The 8,645-nt window shown below is 58.7% G+C and overlaps 1 protein-coding gene across 3 annotated transcripts; it reads right to left on the bottom strand.

Annotated features, from left to right (window-relative positions):
- Positions 1-2,078: 2,078 nt before the first annotated feature.
- LOC116463565 (WAP, Kazal, immunoglobulin, Kunitz and NTR domain-containing protein 2) lies at positions 2,079-8,382 on the bottom strand. Of its 3 annotated transcripts, XM_058434738.1 has the most exons (3): positions 7,233-7,590; positions 4,170-4,202; positions 2,140-4,058 (listed from the first exon to the last, which is right to left on the bottom strand). In XM_058434738.1, exons 1-3 carry the CDS (start codon positions 7,440-7,442, stop codon positions 2,682-2,684), a joined length of 1,620 nt encoding a protein of 539 aa, XP_058290721.1. In that variant the 5' UTR covers positions 7,443-7,590; the 3' UTR covers positions 2,140-2,681. The 3 variants fall into 3 exon arrangements, with proteins under 3 accessions (XP_032002620.1, XP_058290721.1, XP_032002621.1); XM_032146729.2 differs by having other exon boundaries at positions 2,079-4,202; positions 7,233-7,782; XM_032146730.2 differs by lacking the exon at positions 7,233-7,590 and adding an exon at positions 8,327-8,382 and having other exon boundaries at positions 2,140-4,202.
- Between the last annotated feature and the right edge of the window lie 263 nt (positions 8,383-8,645).

The raw sequence follows: 8,645 nt of genomic DNA, 5'->3' as shown, positions 1-8,645 counted from the left end.
GGAAACAGAGACTCAGAGAGATCGCAGGTAAGCAGCAGAGCCCAGATGAGGAAACAGAGACTCAGAGAGATCGCAGGTAAGCAGCAGAGCCCAGACTCAGACCTAGGCAAGTCTGACTTCACGGGCTGAGTTTTCTCGCTGTACCAGGTGGGGCTGCAGTGTGACAGGGACCCCAGGTCTGGGGCTGTATGTGCGCAGTGGTCTGGTGAAAGGGAGCCCCACGATGGGGTTTTCCTGAACCTCACACCTTCATCAGGGAAGCGGACGTGCGACTGGGGACCCTGCTGTCCCAGCCCAGCCGCAGGGTTCAGGTCCCATGTCTGTGCAAATGGGGTTGAAAAGGGAGGTGACAGGTGCTGGCATGTGGACAATTGCCCCCACAGCTTGCTTGGTAATGTGCTAGAGCTCGAGCTGGAAGCAGGTGCACAGAATGTCCGTGGGCCTCTGAGGACAGGGTGAGACCATCCTCACCCTCCTTGGTTACCTGACCCAAGCAAGGTGGGGGCCCGTGGCTGCTGCCCACACCACTTTGGTGGCTAAATTTTGTGCTCAGTGTTCTCCCGATGTCAACTTGAGAAACCCTGGATCCTCTGCCTCTGTTCTTCCTGCTCCCGACTTCCTCCTCGCACCCTTATTGCAGATGAGATGGGCTGGGCCAGGCTAGGCTGGGCCTGGATTCTTCTTTTGGGTTGGGGCCCAGGAAAACACAGGCAAGTGTGCAGGGGAGTGGTGTCTCTTGGGGACAAACAGCCTGTGGGGTGTGCCATGGCTAAATACGTCTCCAGGGCTGGGGAGCTGCTGTGGGCCTCCCTGGGGCCAAAGGCACTGCTGTCCCCATTCTGGGAACCAAGCCTCATGCCCTGAGCATACCTAGGGCTTTGACACAGTCTTCCTGGGACCAGGCCTCACCTGGAGACCCCCTAGTGAGTCATAGCTGGCAGCTGTCCTTGCCTGCTCTGTTCCCATCTCCTGCACCTTCTCGCCTCTGAACTTGACACCATTGGTGGAAGGGTCTGGACACTGCACCTGACCAACTGTGCTGTCACGCTGGGGTGAGAGCAGGTTACAGATCAGAACACCTGGGCTGGGCCCCACCGCTTCCTGCCTTTGTGTTCTTGGCAAGTCACCTCACCTCTCTGACCTCAGCTTAACTCACAGAGCTGAGCTGAGCGTCAGCTAAGGGGCCTCGGAGCTGCAAAAGGGGCCCAAATATTACCAGCGTCTCTCCATCCCCCAAACATGCTCCCACTGGCCGGACTTCCCTCTCGTCAGGTCACCAAAGCGAACGACACTACCCACCTCCCTCCCTCCCCCACCATAACCCAAACGAATCACACGAGAAGGGCCGTTGATACTATGAGCTTTTAATTGGCATCTTCCTCCTTATATTTGAGGAAGAAATGAGGACGCCCCACAAGGACCTTCTTCAGCTTGGAGGGGCAGGGACAGAATAGGGCAGAGGAGGGTAGTGGGGGCAGATGCAGAGCTGACAGTGGGGTTTCCCAATCCTCTCTCTAGCGGCCGGAGGGCCAGGATCACACAGGAAGTCTGGAAACACACAAAAAAAATCACCGACCAGCTGCCACATCCTTTGCCCAGGTCTCACAGAGAGCCTCCCTCCAGGTTCCCGTGGGCTCCCGAGGCCGCCACCAGATGGGAGCATCGAGCAATGTTCCTTTTCCTTCTCCAGCCACCTCCCTCCTCTCTCAGTCTTTTACTACCCCCTTCCCTGCCTGCTTTTTCATCTTCCTTCATTTCTCCTGCTACCAAACAGATCCCGGGGCTTTTGTCTGCTCTATGTCCAAGGAAGCCAGTGGCATATGAAAGCACACCATCCGTCAGATAGAAACTCCAGACAGTTGTGAGTCCAGCAGAGGGGTGTGTCTGGGGGCCCTGGGATGAGGGCATCTGCGTTGGGGCTCTAAGAGCTGGGCAGTGACTAACATCTCTCTGTGGTCCTGGCACCCAGTAAGCATTCAGAGAACGTCCACTGAGTTGAACTGAACTAGATCGACAAACCAATGCAGCCAAGGAGAAGAAATATGTATTCTGCTGGTGCCGTAGTGGCCTCAGAGGCAAGCCGACCACCACCCAAAGGCACCCGTTCCAGCAGCTTCCAGTCAGGGCAAGTCACGTGCTGGGCTGGATTCTGCCTCCAGCTTGCTACTGCCCATGCCCCTAACCCCAAGTGGCCTCTGCTCACAGCAATCGAGAAGGCTGTGGGAAAGGTGTCCCATGAGTCCCTGGGCCCTCCTATCTCTCGCCACCTACCCCCTTTGCAAGCCAATCCATTCAACTGTTCCTGTGACCAGCACACAGCGGCCATCTCTTAAACCCTTGCTGGGAGACTGGCTAGGGGAGGGTGGCTGGGAGAGCCAGGGGTGTGGGGCCAGTGAGGGGGGGAGGAGAGTGTCTGAGCGAGCTGGTGGTCCCGAATAACTTCCGTGCGCCCGCTGACTTCTCCTTTTGTCCCCCTCAGCTAAAAAGGATATGAACCCTTTATTGAACCCAAAGAATAGACGCTGATCTGAGACCCTCTGTGGCTTTTTCTCTGACACGTCGGTTGATGTTTCCCTGCTGTCCCAAGCCTGTCTAATCTGACCTCGCCCAGTTTGCTGAGAGGCATTGGGGTGGATAGGTGGAAGAAGGCCAGGGAGGGGGCCAGGGAGGGGTGGGGGGCTTCAGTGCAAGCCAAGAAACTCCTTGAGGACGTCACAGGTCTTCTTGTGCATGACCTCGCGAAGCTTCCTGACCCGGCGGGCACTCGACGCGCCCACAAAGCTATCGGGGCGCAGCATGGCCATGCCGCCCTCCACCTCCCCCATAATGATGAGCGGCGTCTCGCTCACGGTCACGTTGGGGCAGGGGCATGCCCAGTCCACGTGAAGCAGGGTGACCTCCAACGGCTCCCGGCCCAGGAACTCGAGGCCCATTTTCTCGTCCTTTAAGACCTCTTCCACAGTCACCAGGGCGCGGCCCGAGTCAGGCTCCTCGGTCAGCTCAGAGACTCGGCCCAGGATGACAAAGTCGCTGCGACAGAAGCTGGTAACGAGCTTCTGCCGAGGCTTGCAGGCCCGACAGCGCTGGTTCCCCCTGGGAAAGGGGCACGACTCCTCGCAGGCCTCACGGCTCTCAAAGTTGTTGCCATTGCCCTCGCAGCCACCATAGACAAAGGGCTGGCACTGGCCCGTCTGGCTGTTGTAAGCCCAGCGAGGCGCGTAGGCTTTGCAGGGCCCCTGCAAGGCGGGCAGGCCGCATGCAGCCAGCGGCCCGTTCATGCAGGCCAGCATGCAGGCCTCATAGGTCTCAAAGTGGTTGAGGTTACGGTGGCAGTGGCCAAAGGTGAAGGTCAGGCAGTTGTTGGCCTGGGCGTCGAAGTGCCAGCGGGTCTGCTCTTCGCCACAGTCCTCGCTGTCTGGGGGCTTCAGGCACTCGGCCGCCGGGAAAGCCGTGCCATTGGGACTGCTCTCTGAGGTGGCTGCAGCCTGACGCCCCCTGACCACCGACAGCGGGAAGTCGGCCCTTAGGACCCCGGCCGCATTCCGGGCTGTGCAGGTGTAGATCCCAGCATCCTGCAGCTGGGCGTTATAGATGACCAGCTGGGCGATGTTGGTGACCACCACATTGCCACGCACATGGTTGGGCCGCATGACCACGTTCTCCCGATCCTCCAGCTGCTTCTCCCAGGTGATCTCAGGCCGGGGCCGGCCCGCCACATCGCAGAGGAAGCTCACCGTCTCACCCATGGTGACCGACTGGTGCACGGGGTTGTTGAGCAGCGCAGGGGCCGCCATGTCCAGCTCAGGGGTCTCTGGGGAGGCTGTGGTGGGGTGTACGGTGGTCTCAGGTGGCGGGGGGCTGGTGTTGGGCCAGGTGAAGTGATAGCGGCAGGTTACTACGGCCAGCGTGATACCTTTGGAGCAGGCCTCGGCGTCCATGTAGCAGCGGTTATAGTAGGTGAGGCCGTCCGAGGCGCAGGTAAAGCTGGGCTCCTTCTCGCAGCGGTCTTTGCACTTACACACGGGCTGGCCGTCCCAGATGTCACACTCCGAGCCCTGCTGCAGACACATGAAGTGGTCACACGTGGCCTCCTTGGGCATGCCCACTGGGCCCTTCTTCCCTTTCACGTCCATGTAGCGGGCCGCCACGCAGCTCTTGGTCCCACATACGTTGGGGCAGCACTTCTCATAGGTCTCACACTCCTGAAAGAGCCAGAGAGAGTGGCCTGAACAGGGAGAAGGAGGCAAGGAGGGGCTCCCTATCCTACCCCATGGTTTGTGGGGAGGAGAACTAACATATACTCATATCTAGTGGGAGCAAAACACTTGAAAATAATAACAAATGCATACGTAGCATCTCCTACATGCCAGGCCCTCGCGTAAGAACTTTGACATCTGTGAGCTTGATACGCTCATCACAAGCCAGAGGTGGGTACAGCCGTTATCTCCACTCTACAGATGATGACTGAGGCACAGAGAGGCTAAGTAACTTTCCCAAGGTCACTCAGCTAGCAGGGAAGGAAGGGGTGGGCCAAAGACTCTAAGAGGAAAAGTTTTCCTACAACCATTTTACAGATGAGACTGCAGAGACTCAGAGAGGTGATGCCCAAGTTCACAGAGATGGGAAGTGGCAGAACAAGGCTCCAAGCTCCCAGTGGAAGGGATTGAGAAATGGCGTTTTTTCTCTCGCGTCATATAGCACATTTGAGGTCTGGCTTGAACAAGTAGGCCTGCCTGTCATCTCTTTCCTAGGGGAGTGAGGATGCCTTGCTGACTGGAAGAGATCACGTCAGACCCTAAGCGGGGAATGCCCCTGGGACTTTATCCGAGGTGATCCACACCTCTCCTCCCCTCAAGGAGACCGACACACACGGGGAACAGAGGCTGTGAGAGGGCCCAGATCGATCCACAGCCAACAGTCAGGGCGGGCGTGATGGGCCCCGCACGCCAGGTCTCAGAGCCACGGGCTGTGCCAGGCCCAGGTGTCAGCTCCGTGTGGGACCTTTCACGGGGAAAGCAACAAGAAAAAAAGTCCCCTTGTGTGGCAAAGGTCAGCAAGGCCGTCAGCGAGGACTTGCCAGGCCGTAATCCCCTCTGATATTCTGTGGAGCCACGTAAAGCATTAGTTTAATTCCTCGAAATTAGCAGCATACTCCTGGAGCCGACACAAACAAGGATTTCACGTGGTGTTTTCGACAATAACACATCGTACCCACTGGGCAGGCAGGCAACGCTCCTAATCCTCCACCAGGTAGTAACTCTGTGAATCACTCCCCGCCAGGGCTGGCCTCTTGTCATTCCAACTTTTATTTCAGCCTCTTTGACATTCCACATCAGCTAAGAGGGGGAAAATATCCCCCCGCCTTGGCTGCATGGAGCCTGCCTGCTTGACTTGCTTACTGTTCTACCCCTTTCGGCTCAGAATGGGGACTTTGTTTTGCAGCCCTTGTTTGGCATAGTCTTCTAGGCCACACCAGGGGAGGCTTTGGGACAGGGATGGCCAGCTCTCAGAGCTGGGTCTAAGGGAGAGAGACCCCGCAGGGAATGCAGAGCAGGAGAGGGAGTGGGAGCAGGAGAACCTTCTCCTTGGCCTGAGCCTCATCCCATTCCCTAAGACATGCAGTACCCGGAGGTCCATGAAAGGCTGGCTCCTTGGGCACCAGAGGGAAGGTACTTCTGGCCACAGGGAACTTAGAGGGGGTCCTTAGAACACTTCTGTGTAAGGGGGCCAGAATGTCCCCAAGGGCTGTCTGGATACCCAGCCCTCCACAGGTGCCTTCTCCCCAAGACACACAAAATCCACCAGAGTCTCACCATCCCCAAGCCCTACCTGGTTTATCAGGCCAGCCTGTGCCTGCAAATGTAGCCAACTAATGGTGTGACCTTGGCCAGGTAGGAGCAGCCGCCATTCCTCCCGACTTCTTATCTTCCTTTCACTTGGCACCACCATTGCCCACTGGGAGCATCTGTCCTGGGAGGCCTAAGAATTGTCCCTGGGCACTATGAGGTTGAGGCCACCCTCTCCAGGTCAGCCCTCTGCTCTCCTGTGGGTAACCAGGCATCTACAGGGGAACCAGTGTCTCTCGTGTTCCCTGGGGATGCCCCAGCCTGGATCTGGAGCCCTGGGAGACTCCGTGCTGCCCTCAGAGCTGGCCAGACTGGGCAGGAAATAGCTCTGCCTGGAGCAGGTGCAGCTCCCACAGCCTGTTGCCCCAGAGGGGGTGGGCAGGAATGGCCCTCGGGAATGACTTGGGAGCTAGAAGAGGACTGGCTCTGCCCTGCGGCAGCGCCCTCTGATACAGAGCAGAAGGCAGGACCAAGGAAGCTGGGAGGCTGAAACATGGTCTCCTTCCTCCCAGGGACACCAGAGATCCATTCAGAGCTGCTCCTGCTTGGCCTGCCATCAGCCTAGCCTGCTCTCAGGCTCAGGGTCCAAACTCCTGAGGAGGTGGCCTGGAGTCCGATGCAACCAAAGCTTTGTTGTTAGACATGGGTTCCAAGCTCATCCCTCACTGGCCATGACACCTGCCTGGCTCTGTGTCCACTCTCTCACCTGTGAATGGGCTGCTGATGCCCACCATGCTGACATGTCATGCCAACACACATGACATGCCTGGCACGGTGCTGGCCCACAGTAGCCCTCAGCACGCATGAAGGAGGAATCCTTGGGCTCCAGTCCCTGATGAACTGGGACATCTCTCCCACCTCTCCTTCCAGGCTTCGGTGTTAATAGACAGGATGGTGCCCTGTTTCTCTCCAGGTGAACGGGGCCTGTGTTCCTTCACCTTCCTGGGCCCTGCAGGGCACTCCTGCATGGTCCCCACCCTGTAGCTCCCACCCCCATCACTCACAGGCTCACATGGTCCATCTCTGGTTTCTGGACCCCACTCACCTGGTCCGTCTCACACACTGGCTTCTGGACCCCACTCACCTGGTCCACCTCGCACTGCAGCTTCTGGACCCCACTCACCTGGTCCACCTCGCACTGCGGCTTCTGGACCCCACTCACCTGGTCCATCTCACACTGTGGCTTCTGGACCCCACTCACCTGGTCTGTCTCACACTCCTGCTTCTGGACCCCACTTACCTGGTCCATCTCACACTGTGGCTTCTGGACCCCACTCACCTGGTCTGTCTCACACTCCTGCTTCTGGACCCCACTCACCTGGTCCGTCTCACACTCCCGCACAGTCCCCACCCCATGGCTCCCACCCCCGTCACTCACAGGCTCACCTGGTCCGTCTCACACTCCCGCCTGCAGGTGCTCTGTGCGTCCACCCAGAGGTTGGGATTCATGTCATTGGGGCAGATGCCGGCGTGGGAATAGCGGATGGGCGGCAGCGCCAGGCTTCGCGGGGGCACCCCGAGCAGTAGCAGCAGCAGCAGCAGCGCTGCCACCTGCTCCCAGCGAGACCAGAACCGGCGACACCTTAGGGCCCACATAGTGCAGGCTGGGGCGGCTAGAGACCTCCCCTGAAACGATGCCGGGGTCTGGAGCCCACCAGGGCCTTCTTCTCAGGGGCTGCAGACACCTGCCCTCCCCACCCCAGCAGGTTTCCTGCTCAGGCTGCTCTGCCGCTGCTGCCTCCACCAAGTCAGCACAGCCTGCCGGGCTGTGCGGCTGCAGATAAAAGAAAGGTCTTTGGAAGGAAGCTCCCTCTCCTGAGTGTGCAGGGAGAGGAGCCACAGCAGGGGCCCGCGCCCGGATTTATATCCTGGGCGCGCCACCCGAGTGGGAGCCAGCTAACCTGATGCCTGTCACAGGCAGGCTGCTGGCGCCTCTGTCCCGTGGCTGATCACAGACTTATTGCAGAAGGGGGAAAAAAAAAAGAAGCTGGAAGCAGTTTAGGCAGCGTATCTGGCACGGTGGGACACCTGCTTGTTTTTGACTCCAGGAGGCCTTTAACCCCTTCAAGGGCCAGAAATGGCATGTGCTTTGCGGGGAGCTGGCTCCAGGACACGCAAGCTCACTCTGAAGGAGGGCTTGTTTCCCTTTCCCCCACCTCCTCGGGGCCGGGCCCCCTCCTCCCCTTTGGCCACCTCTAAAGAACACACAATCGCTTGTTACGAGGAGGGACCTGCAGCCGCCGGGTTAGCATCGCCCGGCTTGATAGCACATTTGAGAGCAAATGACGTGGAAAAACAACAAGTTCACGGCCATTCCAGGGCGGGCCTGCGCTGTGCCCTGTAAGCCGACTCCCGCTCCGGCCCTGGCCCTTTGTGGGAGGTGTGCACCGGGACAGCTCCGTACCTCTGTGTCCAGGGCAGTTTGCGTCTTAAGTTCCAACTTCGGTTAATTTTCCCCAAATCATTCCAGAGACACATACCAGATATGCTCTGGCTCCCCCGGCGGCTGGGACGGATCACATTCCTCCCTCTTCCATCCACACACCAAGAAAACCCCCGCGGTCACAGTGTCTCAGGGTTGTGCCAGAGTCCGGCTGCCCTCGCCGACAACCACCATGGCTGCTCTTCAGTGAGCTCCTTCCGACTGCCAGCCTTGTCTGGCTTCCCCCACTTCCCCAAGGAGAAGGTCTGTGGTCGAAGAGGGCAAGCGACTTGTCCAAGGTCACACACAGTGAGCAGTCCTGGTGGTACCAGCTGCCAGAGGCACTGGGCTCTTCACACGTGTGGCTTCTGTGAACT

The sequence above is a fragment of the Hylobates moloch genome, unplaced genomic scaffold (assembly GCF_009828535.3).
Source record: "Hylobates moloch isolate HMO894 unplaced genomic scaffold, HMol_V3 SCAFFOLD_42, whole genome shotgun sequence".
Taxonomy (NCBI): Eukaryota; Metazoa; Chordata; class Mammalia; order Primates; family Hylobatidae; genus Hylobates; species Hylobates moloch.
Note: the sequence above shows the minus strand (reverse complement) of the source record. Positions and strands in the feature narration are given on the sequence as shown.

What these genes read in the sequence shown, in the direction of transcription:
- LOC116463565 (XM_032146729.2), bottom strand. Translation starts at nt 7,442, where the DNA reads ATGTGGGCCCTAAGGTGTCGCCGGTTCTGGTCTCGCTGGGAGCAGGTG. An exon ending in GGGAGTGTGAGACGGACCAG is followed by an intron (nt 4,203 to 7,232) that starts GTGAGCCTGTGA and finishes TGGCTCTTTCAG; the next exon opens with GAGTGTGAGACCTATGAGAA.